This window comes from Fonsecaea monophora (assembly GCF_001642475.1).
Source record: "Fonsecaea monophora strain CBS 269.37 chromosome Unknown Scaff138, whole genome shotgun sequence".
In the NCBI taxonomy this organism is placed as follows: Eukaryota; Fungi; Ascomycota; class Eurotiomycetes; order Chaetothyriales; family Herpotrichiellaceae; genus Fonsecaea; species Fonsecaea monophora.
In genome coordinates, this window is record NW_019174069.1 from 1 (window position 1) to 17,363 (window position 17,363).

Sequence of the window (17,363 nt, forward strand, 5' to 3'; positions counted from 1 at the left end):
TTTTTTTTTTTTTTTTTTGTGTGTGTGGTAGTCTTGGTGTTTCTTAGTTTTGTTGGTTGTTGGTGGGGTGTGAGGGGTTGGTGTGGGTGTGGGTGTTTGGTTTGGTGTTGGTGTTGGTGTTGGTGTTGGTTTTGGTGTTGGTGTTGGTGTTGGTGTTGGTTTTGGTGTTGGTGTTGGTTTTGGTGTTGGTGTTGGTGTTGGTGTTGATGTTGTTTGTGTATCTGGTTCCGTTTCTGATGGGTCTGTAACAGAACCTGGGAAAAAAGAAAGACATGACTGGGGATATCAGACGGGGTTTATATACCTACTCAGCACTCGACAAAGTGCCAACAATTCAGAACTGTTGAGGATCTCTCTCACGCACACATATACATACGCACAGACCCTCTCTTTCTGGACATCACCTCAACACAACGCAACGTAACGAAGACCGAACAAAAAGCCTCAGTCAGGTTCTCATGTCTCAACTCGTCCAGAACAATGCAGTATGTTAAGAGTTGGATGTGGATGTGGATGGCCAATCACTCGGCTGCAAACCGCACAGTCTTTCGGGGGGATGGTTCAGAACAAGGTTTACAGTTTATGCCATCCATTCACACTGGAGGGCTTTTCTTTGGTTCGTAGACAGGCAGACGTGGTCAACCCCTTACTAGTATTCTACCAGAGGTCACGGTTCACACTTGCACCATCCACAGTCCTTCCCCCCCCCCCTCCTACCTGACCGCGAAGCACGTGTGTGCGACTCTCGTATTGCGCTTGAGATCTCGCATCACTTGTGTTTGTGTTGATACACTGTGCTCTTCTCCCAAGTATCTGTATCCCTGTCTGCGTGGCTGGCTGGGTCTGCGTCTAGCACGTGGTCCACCCATCAAGTACAAAGTTTACTACAGACGTCCTCATATCGACGGCACGGGGTGAGTTGAGTGAAGCACGGGCCAATTAAGCATAGGTTAACGGGCAACAATTCAAGATAACCCCATCGAAGAAGCATAGGCTCGTGGTTGTTGAGGAACCCCATCCGCAAACGCAACTAGAATCAGTCGAGAGTCGAGAGCGATGGTTCTGCTTGGGAATTGATACATGGACTGGATTCTGTTGGGAATGCGAACCAAAAACAAGACGAGCGTAGGGGGTAGACCATTTGCTATCTGTAGCCTCTGCTGGCTGTCTTCCGTCTCTCTACCATGCCTCAGACATCACAGAACCTAGTAATGCTCCCAGATCCCTCGACTGGCAATCTCTCCGACATTCCCATCCAGATCGCCAAAGTACACGCTCTTGCCGCCGCGGGGCCAGTTCACCCTCCCGAGTATTGCCACGTCCTTGTCCTCGAACCACTTCTCCCACGCCTGGACGTCAGCAGGCGAGGCTACCGCAAGACAGAAGTGCTGGTTCAGTCGGCCTGGGAGTTCGCTTCGGGTCGAGGATGCTGGGGTAACCGCTGCTGTCGTCGTCGCCGCCCCTGCATCTGCTCTGGTGGCGAGGAGCAGACTAAGGACGTCCTGCGAAGGTCCGTGGCCGGGGATCACACCGCGGTTGTCGGGCATGGGACTGTCGGCGGCAGTGGCTCCAAGTTGGAAGAGGAGCAGCGTCGTCTGTGACAGGGCGAAGCCGGACATGCGTGGCTACAATTGGCGTATCGTGAGCAATTGGATAGAACGATTTGGTGTGCATGTACGCCAGGTACGTCTGACGAGGAGATTTTCTTACCGTGTTCAAAAAAGGTTCGACATCCAGCACCTTCTTGTAGAACTCGGTCGCGGCGCCGACGTCCTTGACCATTAGACACGTCTCGAGAATGTGCGTGATCCTCGGTGGCTTGAGAGGAGATTTCGAGCCCATAGACTCCTTTGCTGTCGGATCCTGTGCCATGCTTCTCTTTGATGTGCTAACGCTATTAAATCTTCTGGTGATATTGTTCTTGTCCAGCTCCTGCGCTGAAATGAGACGTTGCACTCGCAATCGTCCCAAGACACAGAAGGATGTCCGCCTCATTTATGGTTTTCTGCCGCCGCTGGCTCGCCGTTCTGGCGGTGGTGGTGGTTACATTTTTTCACTTGCGGTTGTTTGTGGTTGTCATGGTAGGGTTTGCCATGTCGTAATGCCTCTAACGATACGCGACTCGCCAGGACGCAAGTGAAGGTCCCCACAGGCTAGGCATGCTTGGATAGGCTGGTGAGGGCAGGAAAGACTTCTAGAGGGGTTGTTGTGTAAGCAGCGTAGGTCTAGATTCCTCGGGCCGTTGTGGGGATCTCGAGGATTGAGTAAGCCGGTGCCTGTCACATTGTCAACTCGTACAAGTATACCCATTTTTAGTCTTTGCGGGGTGTTGTGGATGCAACAGTGGTGGGAATACGAGGAAAGTCACAGATGGTGTGAGGACAATGTATGTTTGAACTTCAGTGCAAGACTCCCCATTCCTTCCTATGCAGCTGCCGCAATTTCCCCTAATTACCGGGAACTGAGAAATGCATTGACTCCCTGATCAGCCTTGTAGACGCCCATGAAGCCCATTCAAACAGCTATTGGGCGATGACGCGCTCGGCGCACTGCAGCCAGTATGCGGCCTCATCCCTACAGCGCCCATTCCTGATGTTGAAAGGCACAGAGAATCTGTGCACCGGCAAAGGAAATAGTCCTTCAGCGCGTCTACCTCGTCATGGTCACCATCAGGATTGGATATAAACCGCCAAAGACCTCTTCATCAGCGGTTGACTGCTTTACCCATAGCGTGATACTACGGCAGTTCGATATTCGTCTCCCTGAAACTTACAGAGCCTGCCTGAAGACGACCTTTGACTCTCTCTCAAGATGCGTGATCTCTCGAGAACTATGGTGACCAGCCTGCGAAGTCACATCCGCAAGCATTCTTCCTCATCCCAGAGTAGTCTATCCGAGAAAAGAACATCTTTCGGCTCGTCGGACTATCGGTCGACAACTCTCGAGCCCAACCACATCGTCGTTGAGGATAGACAGATGGACGACGAACGATGGAGCCGACTGGCGTTTGCCCTTGGAATGCCATACGGCGAGACACAACGTCCCAGTCCAGAAGCCGCGAGATTCGCCCAACAAGTCAGGAGACGGAGATCTGTGAGCGGCGTTGAGATGGCAGACCTCCTCCTACCGCTGCTGGTCTCGGTGGCCAAGGATCACCGCATCATGAAGTGCCGTACAAATACACTCTTCCATCGGGACGGCGTGCCGGACGAAGTGCCCGACTTTGAGGTTCAGGATGGGTGGAAGATGCAGCTGCCCACGCCGAGGCCGACCATTACTCTGGGCTATTCCAGCAGCGCATTCTCGTCGCATCAGCTGGAATTACAACACGGCATTATATCGAACAGCCGGCACGAACCCTGCAATCTCGCCAAGCTCTCCCAGCCTGTGCCAGATGTCTACTGGCCATTCTTCGTTGTCGAAGCACAGGACGAATCGATGCTCGCTGCTCGAAATGCGTCGGCCGGGTCGGCGGCGACATGCAACAACGCCCTGATGATCTTTGCCGGAGCTGCGGAGGAGCCGCAAAGGTACTACGGTGATATGAACTTCCTCTGGCGCTTGAGCAAAGCCGCACAATCCTTCTCCCTGTCCATCAACGGCAAAACAGCTTGTCTCAACACACACAACTCGGAAGGCTGCTTGCCTCATGCTGTGGCAACTATCAGGACCTATCAGCTCGACAATGAGAAAGATGTCGAATCAATGACAGCTCGGATCAGCAGTATCTTGGTGTGGGCCGAGAACTGCCGACTGCAATCCATCAGTGATCTATTGAGCGCCTTTGACAAACGTGTGAAGCTCTGCAGGGACAATAAGGCCCAGAAGAGGTCGCCATATGACCCACCTGAGCTTGTCACCTTCAACACCGCCCCTAGGAGTCGAACGAGCATCATTAAGAGCGTCATAGCGGAAAGCCTCCCCCGATGGAGCCGGACAATCTAGCCCGGGTCTGAAGAAGCGAGCAACAGTCTGTACATACTTGGAGTTAAACTTGGGCTAATTGAATTCGGCATGGTGGAGGAATCAAGATAAGTGCTTAATGAGACAACGACCTTGTGAAAAATTGAATTATCTCCAGGGCTGTCCGCCTCTATCCCTGTTGTGGCTTGACGTGATGAAGATGTGTAGGCGGCAGGGAAAGTCCCGGGCGGGCCTGAAGTTTCCTTGTATAGCGGTGAGTGGTCAGGTGGACGAGTGACAGGAACTTACCTCCTTGGTCTCCTCTTTCCTCATCGACCGGGGTTGGAAGCTGGGGAAGAAGGGAGGCCCAATTTCGTTTGATGGATCGACCAATGGGATATACCTGAGGATATACATGGAAATGCACACTGCCGTAAGTCGACGTTCTATCCCTCTCCAGCTCGCCTGGCCATGTTGAAGCTGCTAAGTTTAGATCCACTTGCAGGGCAGATGTTCTATTCCGGCGGCCCGAGCGTTGGTTCTTTTGGGCGACCTGCAGTGGCTCTCTTGCTTTGTGAGGTGATCAGAGGATTTTGTACCAATAGTCGACGCCCGGTTGTTGCTTCTAAGCGCCAAACCAAGACGGTGGCTCGCCTTAACCCTGATGCCGACCATATCTGGCGCCAACAAACAACGAGCATTACGCGCTGGCCACGTTTCGGCCCCGTTACACCCGCATCTTAGCTGGACTTGGTGTAGAAAAGTGCCAGCGCAACACTACTGAACAGATCAGGCGTGGCTTCATGAGGAGCAGAGGCAATCACAATCGTCTGTTGCTTGCAGCAGACACGCATGGGTCATGGCTTCCTCTCCTGCATCGTCCATTCGCCATGACCAGGTCCTTTATTTGGCCTCGGGCGCATCTGGAGACCGGGTGTCTATCCTTCCTTCGCCTCTCCGCATCTCCTCTCACTGGGACTTGCAAATCCGGGCACCCACCTGGCAACTCTTCACACCAATGAAGCCTACGATGGAGGCCAGATCAGTACAGTCCGCGCCTACAGACGCAGGGGATCAACTACCCACCCGCCTTTCATACAGCTGCCCCCTACTAGAGAATCAACCGATGTGTGTGTCTCATTTTGCTAGACGAATGGTGTCTATCACGGCGCTTCCAAAGTATGCCACTCGCGTGTATACACTGCCAGGCCATGGTTGCCGAGAGGGACAGCCCTTAAAGTGCGGCCATTCTTCCCAATGCTACATCAATTTCTTCATCACTCATCGCAGCAGTGTGTGGACACTCTGGTGAAGTCTATCTGGTCTTCCTGATAATCCTACGAGTCAGTGTCCACATCCTGTTATCCTAAAGCTCTGCTCCTCTGTCTGTCTTGACCGCATACCCACCACAAGCATGTCAACCACCAGTGCTGTGAGTGCGCATTCCGAAGATGACCTTCCTCCTTCGTCCTTCGATGGTAGCCACCTACCCTGGAAGGCGTTTCGTCAGCAAGTACTCGCACAGTATCGCATCAGAGTGATGGACTCTGCGCCAAAGGAAAAACTACCTACAGAGCTTCTGGCAGCGATTGAATCCGAACTACCCAATGTCACCAAATATGAACCGCAAAAGGAACAATTCCGCGATCAGGTCGTCAACGGTCGAGGATTTGGTCCTTCGCCTCTCTTTCCACCCAACTTGCTCCCATCCATCGATGGTGAGCCTAAACTTGCTCGTTGCATGGTTCCTTGCTTCAGCCGAGAAGCCCTTCCCGAACGTGCTCTCAATCGCATTGGACCACTCTACGAACTGAGCGTCCCACGCAGTGGCCTTGGGTGCGGCTTTGCTGGCGCGGCCTTCACGACTGAAGAGCTAGAGGTCCTCCCTTCGTGGCTGGTGACCACTGGCACCATTGTCCACTTCGATACAGGGTACATCTCTCCAGGCGCTGCGCTGTACTGCCCCTTCCTGGTCTTTGAACGCACATGGGGAAACAAGGAACATCGCCTCGAGTCTGCCAATAACCAATGTGCTATTGGTGGCGCATGGTGTGTCAGGGCGCTTCAGATGCTATATGCCAAAGCCTGGAAAGGAGGAATGTTGCCCGAATTGCCCATCGCATTCTCTTGTTCGATCGACAACACCTTTGCTGTTCTGAACATGCACTGGATCGACCACGGTCAAGTGTATTGCATGTCACCACTGTGCAAGTTTGATCTCAGCAAGGACGATCACTTCAGCAGCTTCCTCGTCTGGGTGGACTCGATCGGCAAATGGGGCGTTACTCATTTGCTTCCTGTCGTCAAATCTGCTCTGGCGCGTCTGCGGATCAAGGAAGACACACCACCTCCTACTCCACGTGCTGCTAGGCTGACTCTCGACACCGCATGTCCCAATGAACAACTCATCAAATCTCTGAAAACGACATTTGAAAACATTCCTTGGCGATTCGACGACGACGAGTTCACGCCCGTGAGCAGCAGCACTGCGAGCTGGGGAAGTCCAATGGTCACTGACCTAACCTTTGCGAACTTGAACTATCCACCTGTGCCAGCTCGACCATACGGTGGCACCCCAACCTCTGCTGTCCAGAAGAAACAATTCCTCGCGAATTGGGGGCCGTACTCCACCCCTCCACCAGCATACGCACAGAACAGTGAACTGATGTGGCAAAAACGCCTCAACCATGCCATGGACGAGATCCATGACCTCCAACGCCAGATCCAGGTCCTGAAGAATGACTTCAGTGCATCCGCTGTAAACTGTCAGAGCGAGTTGTCGGATGTGAAGTCAACTATGAGTTCTGTCCTTCGCAAGGAAACTCTCACGCTGCGGAACAGATCGCTCTCTCTGGGCGTGCAGGAGACTTGGTCGATGCAAAACATGCAGCGGAGCCCACTCGTGAACGAGGTTCTTCCACAATTCGTGGTCGACAAGCCCCCGATGCCTCCACGGCATAGACCATTTCACCCACCACCATCTCCAAAACTCCTTTCCCCAGGACTCCAATCTCATGGGCCTCCTTCACCTGGCCTTCCGTCTCCCGGTATGCCTTCACCTACCTTTTCCATCTACAGTGAGACCACCAACATTGTCACAGTTCCGCCTGCGCCACCCAGGGCGGCATCTTTGTTCAAGGTCGCCACTCTGATGGTATCCGGACATATGGCCAGCATGTTCATCCCCAATGTCCTCCTGCGAGTTTTTGTCTTGGGTTGCATCACCGATGTGTGCATCCTGGCTTTTGCCAGCCCGCACCTGCCCAGCTCAGCGGAATATCTCTGGTCACTCTGGAGATCTCGTTGATGCTTGTACACTCTTTGTGCGAGTCATTAATTTGAAGTCCCTATCTCTTTCTTTCCTTTGTACTTTCAGCGGCGGTGTTTTGGTGCAATCTCGGCGGAATTTGGTCAGTCATTCTTTTCACCCCTTATATGGAAGAACCTTTGAGGTCTAAAAGCGGATACTGGAGGAGTTTGGACCACTGATCCCCTATGATGGGCCGGTTTCAATCAGTGTCACGACAATGGAAGCGCTCCGAATTGGGCGGTTTCAGCACTCCAACGGCGAGTGGAAATAGGGATGTCTCCCGAACAGAAGAGCAACAGGCTCTTTCACAATGTACATTATCGATATGGGCTGATGCAGGGCAGCGAGGCAGTTACCAGGTGTTTCCTAGATAATGAGACCACTACTCTCGAGCCTCGAGGTCCATTGCCAAGTACCAAAGTAGGACTCGAAGTCGATGGATAACAGAGGTACCGGCAGCGGTTACCAAAAAAACCCCACAAGAAATCACTTGGTATATATGTTTTCACTCTCTAAATTCTGTCACGCAAAGACCCCCTTATCCACAACTAGGGCGAATCCGAATACCACGAGTTCGAGTCACGGTTACGACAACAAAGTAATCGAGGTCCTGTCAGGTCAAAACTATCCCTCCGGGGGTAGTGGGCATCAGGCACCTCGATTCCTTCCGGCCGTCGTTCCTCCCTCCGAGACCCAGACACCTCCCTCTCCTATCCGATCCGAACCGACGACATCAACCAACTGTAGTATAAAATCCATAGTATAACCGGGCGAGAAAAACCAACCTCCCCCTAAAGGGGGGGGCGAGTTTCGCTTATCACAGACCAGCAGGTTGAGCTGTTCTGTGATAAGTTTTTGCCGTTTTGGACCCTGCTCAGAAGAAGAAGAAGGATGGTTGAGCTAAGACAATCCAAGGCGTGACAGCCCCAGTCTAAATGAATGGTATGTAAGAGGGCGTTTCAAGGGGATCTGTCACACAAACATCTACCTCAGACCCCTACCTCAAAAGGGCGCTCCTGATTCACAAGGGCTTTGTAGGGGAGGAACGGACTGTAGTACGGTGCAGTGTGGGAGATATGGACACAAGGCTGTCACAGACAAGGCTGAGTACACAAGGCTACGACATAGGAACTCTATACACACAACAACTGACGCCAACACCACGTAAATGCGACAGTAAAGGCGGAGGAAAATACAGGATATGAACAAACCCACCAAGGTAAGTCAGGAGAGGTCTTCTGTCATGTTGCCACTTCTGCATGATTCATTCTGATATGAACGACCAAGACAAGGCACAGACGCGGCCTGAACTGGCTTGCGAGAGATGGACAGACTATTAGGATTCATGACCTTATTTCTCGAGACGAGGCGAGAACCACACACCGAACTCCTCACTTCCCTGATACTGGGTGAATGGAAGCTGGTCTTGGAGCGTCGGCCATCGGCGTCCAGCCCCAGATCGAGGCCAGGTCCTGGAACTCGTGTAGAATGATACCAGCTTGTCCAATGCGGTAATCTCCCAATCCGGATCCAGTATCTCCAGCTCGTACGGAAACTTCCGGTCTTCGAAATAGCATAGAAGAGAGAGGAGGTGATACCGCGCATTGATGGGTATGTATCAACATGGTTCAGGTCTTGGGAGTCAGAGACCCCGAGCGGTGGGGGGGTTTTTTTTTTGCCCCTAAAGTCGCCGTTGTTAGGAAACATGGACTCCGGTTTTGTACACATGGTTCCGATGATTGCATGCAAATAGCCCTGCATTTTTTTTTTCCTTCTCAGCTTTTTTGGTCCGCGATCAATCCACCAAGGGAGGTAGGTAGCCAGATCGTCGCTATTTTGTCTTACTGAGGACCGATTACTGAGTACTCGTATTCAGTGCGGATCCACTATACTGTACACTATCCACTGCCCAGCCAGCAAGTCATGTACCTTGATCTGGTTGCGGGCACGTCAGACGCTAGCTACTTCGAGCAGAATGGCTCCACTCCACGGTGATTTGCGCAAGGATAGTCTTTGATAACTTTGCGGAAAAAGAGATATCCTCGCCCTCTCTACCTCTCAAGAACTTTGTATATCGACCTGTGTCTTCGAAAATCGTCGTAAAACAAGTCCTTCCAGATGGACCATCCTCCAGCAACCATGAACGCGGGGGTATGGACGTAATGTGGACATCAATGAGCCTCCACGTCCAGACGATTGACCTCTTCGCCAATAATCTTCGTCCCCTCCTCACTCGACAGGATATCCGTGTGAAACCAGTGCCGGACGCGATGTCCCGCTACCATGAGGACGATGATCAGCCCAAACGCTGCGACGGAGACAAAGGCCATCATGCCAAAGACCCAGCCGACGCCGACGCGGGCCTCCCAGCCGTCGATGAAGAAGGGGATGGCAATCCCAAAGATCGTGCGGTAGAAGTTCATGATGGTGGCGGCCTCGACAGGGTACTTTGTGAAGCACTCGACTTCGTAGTTGACGATGACGGGCACGGCGACGTTGGAGGAGAAGTTCAGCAGGAAATTCCCCACCGCGGCGACCATGTAGTGCAGGTGGTACTGCAGTGCGGCGCCGAAGAGGCCCAGCCCGACGTTCAGGCAGAGGAACGTCGGGAACCACAAAGCGTGCAGTCGGAACTCGGGCTTCCACACGCCCCCGGTCCGGCGGCAGATCCAGAGAGGGAGTCGGTCGTTGAAGGCGAGCCCGTAGAGTTGGCCCGTGATACAGCCGAACCAGGCTGCAAAGGTGACTTCTCAGAAGGATCAGCTGGGATGAGACAGGACAGGACAGGACAAGGGCACGCTTGAGACGGAGTGCGAGAAAAGGTCTTACATTCTGCGTTCTGGTTCGGCGTGAAGCCATAGCCCTTTTCGCTCACGGGCGACTGTAAGAAGACGGCGAGCAGGTTATTGACACCGACGCTCCTGAGCGAGGAATTGCATCAGTATGTCACCATTCTCACACCTGGCTGAGAGAAGAACTGACCAGCCAAAAACAATCATCAAGAACAACCCGCCCAGGATGCCAACAGGATGGACACCGATCCGGATCGGCATGGTCGCCAGATGGAGCTATACATACACATACATCAGTACACCACAATCATCCACGATTGAAAGAGACGACTCACTGCTTCCCTGTTCGTCATCCCTTCAGCGACATTGGGGTTCCGGAAGAGATAGACGTCGACAGAACGCTGGAAGAAAGACGTCGCAGGAACGGGATACGCTGGCCGCCCAGGTCTCGTCCAGCCGGTTTCTTCGAGGAGGAACAAGATCATCAGGGTGACGAAGCCTTCCAGCCCGACGTTGTACCAGTATTCAATGCTCCAGGGGGCGCCGTTACCGACCACGAAGCCGGAGAATGTCGGGCCTGCGAGGGTTCTATTCACATTTTCCAGTAATTAGCAGTTGAGATCATTGAATCCTTGTAGATCTTCTACAGTGATAGATAGGTAGAGAAGGACTTACCCCAGGAGGATCATGACGTTGTAGAAAGCAAAGCATTTCCCTCGCTGATGCAGGAAGAACGTGTCGGTGATGTAGCTCGCGCCCACTGCGAAATTAAACCGGTTAGATATTATTGGTAGACTGCCACACTGCCAGAGATAAAGACTGGCAAGACGATGATTGACCGGACAAACACTCACCAGTCGTCGCGCAGGATCCCGCCAAACAGCCAAACAACCTCGACAGCACGAAGCTGTAGTAATCGCCCGAACCCGTGCACGTCGCCGCCCACACGGTGCAGGCGAGGGTGAGGACCGTCGCCCACAAGATGCTGCCGCCGCGACCGATCCTCCTCGAGACGGGCGACCAAAACAGAGGCCCGGCGCACAATCCAGCAGTGGCGGCCGAGACCTTTCACGATCAATGGCTTGTCAGCAACCTTTCCGTCTCATCCGGGGTGCCTGACACAAAGTAACAAGTAATGGTAACTGTGTCTCTCACAGAGTATGTAATCTCGACTGGAGTCTTGTGGTACAGTGCGCCTTGCTGGAAGACACTGGACACGTTGCCCACGGCCTGCAGCGTTCCTGTGAACCCGGCAAAGGACACGATAAACAGCGTGAGAAGTTTCCGGCCCCGTGACCAGTTCTGATCCGAATATTGTTAGCGTCTTGCAACACTAGAAGCTGGGAAAAGATTGGAGAACCACGTACCAGTGGATCGCGAGGGTCGTCGGAGGGTGCTGGGATAAGTGTGATGCCGGCCTTGCTGTGCGCGGTCGTGACCTTGGAGCTCTCATGGTGCTCGACAGCTTCTTCCTTGGACATTCCGATCGTGTTATCCTGGGTCCTGTGTTATTACTTTTTTTGGCGGCCTGTATCGTGATCGAAAAGGGGATGGAGAACTATTCTGAAAGTCGACGCAGAACTAAAAGCAATGGAACAAGCAGGTCTTCTACTCGCGAGGCCACAAGCGCCCTTGCTGTCCTTTTGACCCCCCATCTCAGAGTCCATGTCTCAAAAGAACCTTCGCCGTTAGCGTGTCGAGACGCTATTACTTCCCCAGAGACCCCAGGAACAGAAGTAGTCACGGTGTTTCACGGGGTTCTTGTACCATTGTCCGGGGCGGAGGATCCACCGTCCATCCAAAGCTTCTTCACCCACGGGGAAACTGCCCGTGGGGGAGTCAACAAGAAACAGTCGCCGAGTATCCATGTCGAAATGACCTGGATCCTCTCCGCATAGCCCAGCTAGCGGGATTCGAGCTTGGTAGGCTAAGCATGGAAATCCATCGGTCGCAGGGGACTAGACCGGAGGCCGGCCTGAGTATAAGGCCTATGGGACTAACGGAACGACCACAGGACCATAGCAGCACAGTTACGTTGCACCGTGGTGGGAGACGAGGAAAGACCCAATCAAAGATGGCCCATTTCACGGCGAATGCACCGATCCAGAATACTTCGATCAGGCTCCATTACTCGCATTCCTATTGGCTGTTCTGGGCTCGGAACCTCAGACGGCCATTCCGAACACCAGCGGATCCACCTACGGAGTCGAAGAAAGCGGTAGGCTGGTTGACCGAGGCTTGCCCCTGATGCTTGGAGCGATCTGAGCATATCGGATCGCTAGCTCTTGCTCCCGAGCGGTCAATGCTGTTGGGTCGACTCCGATGAGTTTGTTCAAAGCACGAGTGAGATCTGGACAGATCAGACTTGGACGAAAGGTCATGAGTGGAGAAAACAAACCTAGCATGATCGAACCAAGACCCCAATGTCTGGCATACTGCGCAATTCCAAGGCAGACAACATCACGATTAAGGCTGCTGAGTGCACTGGAACCTTCAGAGCTGGTCTGCAGAATATGCATCGCCGCGGGCCCGACCAGCGAACAGACGATGAACGGCGACGAATAAGCAATATAGTCGGCCGACCAAGCTTTAATGGCCCTAACAACTTCATGTGCATGTTGAACACACCTTTGGGCGACGGCTCGTTGCTCGTCGGGATCGAAGGGAACGTTAGTTGGTGATCCCGATGGTGATCGAGCGACGTCTTCCGAAGAACAGACTATGAGAGCTTCGTAGGTGCGCGCACTAACATCAATCAGACATCGATAATACTCTGCGCATTCAGTAGTAGTGACCACACTTGGTATAACTCACCTCTGCAGAATGATATTTGTAGTGATGATCCAGTTGCTTCTCGCGAACGTCGAGTCATTGAAAACAAACATGCTCGAGTTCAGCCGGAAGTGGTTGGGCAAGTTCAGACTGAAGCACGTCAAAGCACTTTCCATCTCGGCTCTGGCTTGCGGAGAGACGCCAGTCTGTACTTTCAGATCATACGCCAATGCCATCAGGAAGTTGGCAACCAGGAACCAGGCTCTTTCGTCTTGGTTCGGAGAACCCTGCAGACTCCTCCAGGCAGTTGCCGGGGTAAGGCCCATTGGTGCAGATGCAATCGGCTGCTCCTCATACCACCGTTCATCTGAGCACGGGAGCAGCACCTGCATTTTGTTGCGATCAATCGTAAATGGGCGGCGGACGACCGTTGACGCAAACGTGTCCAGCTCCCAGACTGACCACCATGCACGTCGGTTTTCTTCTCGGAGAACCCATTCTTCGGTAGAAGACCACTGATTGGAGAACAAATTGGGTTGTTGGCAGATATCCTCGTCAACGATGTCGATCTCCAAGTCGTATGCTAGTCGAGCACAGACGCCAGTGAGTGTCCATCCGAACGAGTTGGAGGAATTCGTGTTGTGATAGAAAGATAGCAATATGCAGCCCTGCAAGTACTGGAGTGAGGGAACAAACCCGTCTCCTTGAAGCCGGGTCCCATCTGCATAAATCGACTGAGCTTCTTTCGCGAAGGACTCCCCACGGCAAATGGGCGCAACATCGGCAAAGTGTGCTGCATTTGAGAAGCGAGCCGACAGAGCCATAATGCTGTTCAGCATGAGCCCAACCTCCAGAGACAAGTTTTGCCCGATGGCATCTTCCCGCCTCTTTTGTAGATAGCGAGCATAGAACTGAGGGCGATGCAGTATCGGGACGAAGCCGCTTACGCGATCGAAGAAGAGATCGACTCTGTGAGAAATTAGTCCAGATCCGCCTTCAAGTCTCGAAGTTCTAACAATTGCCTCACTAGGTCGTCCGCAACTGTCAAGTTGTACAGTTTGGGCTTGGGCTTCTGAATCTGTGGTAGTTCTGTCGTGGCTAGATTTATCTCTGTCGCTGATTGTGTTGTTGCAGAAGTAGCATTGACATCTGGTAGATTCAGCGGATTTGCTTGTTTCTCAAGGCATGGATATGCGTCGCTAAAGTGCGCAGACTGAAACCCGTCCTCGAGAAAAAAATTGGACAGTGACGGGCTGAAGCTGGCTTGGAGGTTGTATTGGTCTCCAACCTGGATGTTGAAGCTGGGTTGCTCTGCAAAACTAAAACACATACTTTCTCCATGGTTGTTTTGCGGAGATGAGACGAAGGCGTCCCCAGAGCTCTCTTCAAGGGTCAAGTCTCTAAAACTGCTTTCGCCGGTGTGAGCAACATTTGTAGTATCTTCTTCATCCCGGGCCAGTCTTCTTGGCGACTCAGCTGTGTCCGAGTTGGCTTGCGTGGTATTTGAAAGGCCATCTGCGAAGTAGGCTACACTCGGCTCAGTAACTAGAAGACCGGTATCGATAGACATACTAAGAGAGGTGGTGGAAGCACTGTCTGGACAAGGTCCTCTCTGTCTTTTCCCCTTAGAATGAGCCCCTTGGGCGCAGCGCTCTGGTCGTTTTCTCTTTGTTGGGAAGATACATTGGCTCCCAACACGCAGGCACAATGTACAGGTCGGCCGTCTCATGTCACCTAAGAGTCAAAGTTAGGCCAAATGGAGAAATAGAGGCAGAAGTAAAGTATTCAACACTGCCGCAGCTGGCGAGAGTGCAACTATGAGACACCGCGGGGTGGACTCACATTTGGTTTTCTTCCTTTCCAAGCAAAGAGACATTAGCTGTCTATGCCCCTGAAACAACGATGTGTATTCTCACCTCTTGCACTCTCCACAGGCTCGAATCGGCCACGGTGGTTGTTGGTAGTGAATGTGAGCATTCGATCCGTCAAATGTGTGCTCTGCGACCATCATGTTGTCCCCAGCAGGGCCAACGTAAACTCCTTGCATGTTGAGAAGGACCTCGAAAACCGTAACGCAGGGAAGAAGGTGGGAACGTAGTGAAGAGGATAGGAGACTAATTCAGCTTGCACCAGGCGGCTCTTGTTCTGGGGATGCAAGTGCGGAGAAGAGGGTGTTCGATTTACTAGAAAGGCGCTTCATTGCATGAATCGTGGAGCACTTGAGGGGTCTTGTGGATCTTCTCGAGCTGCCCAAGCATTGAGGCCTAGCGGATGATAGACTTGGGGCGGTCTGGTATCGTCCTGGGCATGGCTTACGGCTTATGCAGCCCAGTTAGTTAGAACCTTCATCGCTCGACCGGGATCCGCCTGATGAGCCGATCTTGCCGCGGTCTAGGGGTCACTGAAACGGAGAGAAAAGCTAGTGTGGCAGCTACTGAAGGAGCGTAGTGCGAGTGGAATCTGTCAGAATTGAGAGTGAATTTCGAAAGACGCAATCAAGTTGAAGAAACCAACACGCGTTGAGAGCGCATCACGTGACGAGGCTGTGACTCCCTTTTCATCGATGCACCGAACAGAGGGAAGGCGACAACCACGAACACCTTGGGCAGATGACATATTTAAGTCATCGGTAACAGCATAATCTACAGTTTCCCTCCCTCCGAGAGCCACACTTCAAACGCCCTGTTAGTATCTGCCACAGAGTCGAATCCCAACATCTTCCTCTGGTAATTGATATCGGCCCAACCCCACCGGCACGGCTTCTCCCAGTCCGCCTCTGCCAGCTCTCTGTCTCGAGCTTCTTGCTCGGGACCATCGTGCATGTGAACTATATTGACTTTAGCAGGTCGCCATAAAAGAGTCTTGGGTACAAAATCTGCATCAGAACCAGACAGAGGTAGAAGGACTTACACATGTATCGGTTGGCAATAGCTCCTTTCACATTGGTTGTAGTTCTCTTCTTGCGCAGCGACTCAAACAGTCGAAGAACAGAGTTTATCGAGGATCGTTTCGCCTCGTCGGAGACTCTGTCGCTGGCTTGGAGTCGGCCGAGCAGAAGCCCAAGCACTAGACCGTCTTCTACGGCCATGGCAGCTCCTTGTGCTTGGTAGGGCAGGCTGGGATGAGACGCATCTCCAATGACCACGACGTTGCCTTTGACCCAAGTCGGGAGTTCTGTACACATATCGTCAGTTTCGGGAGCCTTGATCGGGAACATGACTACTCCTAGAGATGTCCTGAATTCATACCTTCATGATGACACAGCTTCCATTTCAAGACGGTGTCGTGGCAGGATATGATCTTTGCAAGCCTGGATGAAAGTCAGGAAGAGTCAGATCAAACAGGCCCAAAGAGATCACTAACACAGGGTCCCAGCCTTCATATGTCATCCGCATCTCGTCAACATCACCCGCTTCCGTTCTGGACCCAGAAGGCAGATTATCAGGGCGACTGTTGCTGTCAGCCAATGACTCTGCATGTCAAATCTTCACACTCACATGAGAACTAGGTTGAATGCATCGCCATTCTTGACTGGATAAAAGACGCTGTGTCGGTCTGGTCCCACCCAGTTGTAGGTGCAGCGTGAGTTGATCAGTTCGTCGACGCGAGGATCCTGAAACGCCTCAAGTTGCGCTCGAGAGAATGTCCCCCGGTATGCGAGATCCCCAGTCGGCTCAGGAGGCGATGGTTGCCCTACAACAATGTCACGGATAGCGGACCAGAGGCCTGTAACGAGATATTGTCAGCATTCCCAGCCACAAACTCGGGGTTGAACGCGTACCATCCGCCCCAACGACAACATCTGCATCGATAACTTCACCTGTTCGAAGTACCACTTTGGGTTTCTCGGCCGATGCTTTGACGTCGACCACTTCCGCATTCAGTTGAAGTTTGCCTCCGAGTCGAGACACTTCATCTAGGAGGACGCTGTGATAGTCTGCCCGATGGATGACACTGCCTGGCACTCAGTCATCCTTTCCCTCGCCTGTGAGTTCGAGGACAACTTACAACCAAGGACCGTTGAACTCCTTGATCATTTTGTCGGTACCCCACCGGCTACAGAGGATCTTTCCATCTTTATAGCGCTTGAGGTGGTTGGCTTTGACTTGAATGGCTCCAGCGTCGCGGATCTTTTGCTCGAGGCCAAAATATTGAAGGACACGAGCAGCGTTCGGCGGAATCTGAATTCCAGCGCCTATCTAAAATCACAGTTGTCTTAGAAGAAGCACTTGGAGTACTGGCAATGCCACGTACAGGTGATATTGCCGGTGCCTTTTCGAGAACAGTCACTTCACATCCGCCGCGCAGACACGATATTGCTGCGGCTAGGCCACCTATTGCAATGTGAGCAAGTCATCGAGACAGACAGGGTGTTCTTCGTTGTTCTTTACCGATGCCAGCGCCTACCACGATAACCTTGAACGGCTGCTTCGTCTGCTTGAAGGTCAGCTTATTCCTGGACCATAGTTCAGCGTCATCACGCACAGCATTGGACTCTCCACTCATTATTCAGAGGATATTCACTTGATCTAGAAGAAAAGTGGTGGTATTTGCAAAGAGTTGACCCTACAAAGTCAAGTTGTTGC

At 52.5% G+C, this 17,363-nt stretch overlaps 6 protein-coding genes across 6 annotated transcripts; 2 read left to right on the plus strand and 4 right to left on the minus strand.

Moving 5' to 3' along the window:
* Positions 1 to 1,205: 1,205 nt before the first annotated feature.
* On the minus strand, positions 1,206 to 1,872 carry AYO21_10956 (hypothetical protein; the record flags this gene model as incomplete). The annotated part of the gene is made up of 2 exons (XM_022660859.1): positions 1,206 to 1,625; positions 1,711 to 1,872. 2 exons carry the CDS (start codon positions 1,870 to 1,872, stop codon positions 1,206 to 1,208), a joined length of 582 nt encoding a protein of 193 aa, XP_022506803.1.
* Positions 1,873 to 2,811: 939 nt separating this feature from the next.
* AYO21_10957 (hypothetical protein) lies at positions 2,812 to 3,945 on the plus strand (the record flags this gene model as incomplete). The annotated part of the gene is made up of 1 exon (XM_022660860.1): positions 2,812 to 3,945. The coding sequence occupies one exon, from the start codon at positions 2,812 to 2,814 to the stop codon at positions 3,943 to 3,945; it is 1,134 nt and encodes a 377-aa protein (XP_022506804.1).
* A 1,372-nt stretch (positions 3,946 to 5,317) lies between these two features.
* Positions 5,318 to 7,210, plus strand: AYO21_10958 (hypothetical protein; the record flags this gene model as incomplete). The annotated part of the gene is made up of 1 exon (XM_022660861.1): positions 5,318 to 7,210. The coding sequence occupies one exon, from the start codon at positions 5,318 to 5,320 to the stop codon at positions 7,208 to 7,210; it is 1,893 nt and encodes a 630-aa protein (XP_022506805.1).
* A 2,174-nt stretch (positions 7,211 to 9,384) lies between these two features.
* On the minus strand, positions 9,385 to 11,486 carry AYO21_10959 (hypothetical protein; the record flags this gene model as incomplete). The annotated part of the gene is made up of 8 exons (XM_022660862.1): positions 9,385 to 9,959; positions 10,043 to 10,134; positions 10,196 to 10,281; positions 10,341 to 10,593; positions 10,681 to 10,800; positions 10,860 to 11,098; positions 11,161 to 11,307; positions 11,373 to 11,486. The coding sequence occupies 8 exons, from the start codon at positions 11,484 to 11,486 to the stop codon at positions 9,385 to 9,387; spliced, it is 1,626 nt and encodes a 541-aa protein (XP_022506806.1).
* A 717-nt stretch (positions 11,487 to 12,203) lies between these two features.
* Positions 12,204 to 14,347, minus strand: AYO21_10960 (hypothetical protein; the record flags this gene model as incomplete). Its single annotated transcript, XM_022660863.1, has 3 exons — positions 12,204 to 12,750; positions 12,820 to 13,746; positions 13,794 to 14,347. The coding sequence occupies 3 exons, from the start codon at positions 14,345 to 14,347 to the stop codon at positions 12,204 to 12,206; spliced, it is 2,028 nt and encodes a 675-aa protein (XP_022506807.1).
* A 1,072-nt stretch (positions 14,348 to 15,419) lies between these two features.
* Positions 15,420 to 17,283, minus strand: AYO21_10961 (hypothetical protein; the record flags this gene model as incomplete). The annotated part of the gene is made up of 9 exons (XM_022660864.1): positions 15,420 to 15,604; positions 15,688 to 15,951; positions 16,026 to 16,087; positions 16,141 to 16,227; positions 16,275 to 16,503; positions 16,559 to 16,731; positions 16,786 to 16,976; positions 17,032 to 17,111; positions 17,169 to 17,283. The coding sequence occupies 9 exons, from the start codon at positions 17,281 to 17,283 to the stop codon at positions 15,420 to 15,422; spliced, it is 1,386 nt and encodes a 461-aa protein (XP_022506808.1).
* Between the last annotated feature and the right edge of the window lie 80 nt (positions 17,284 to 17,363).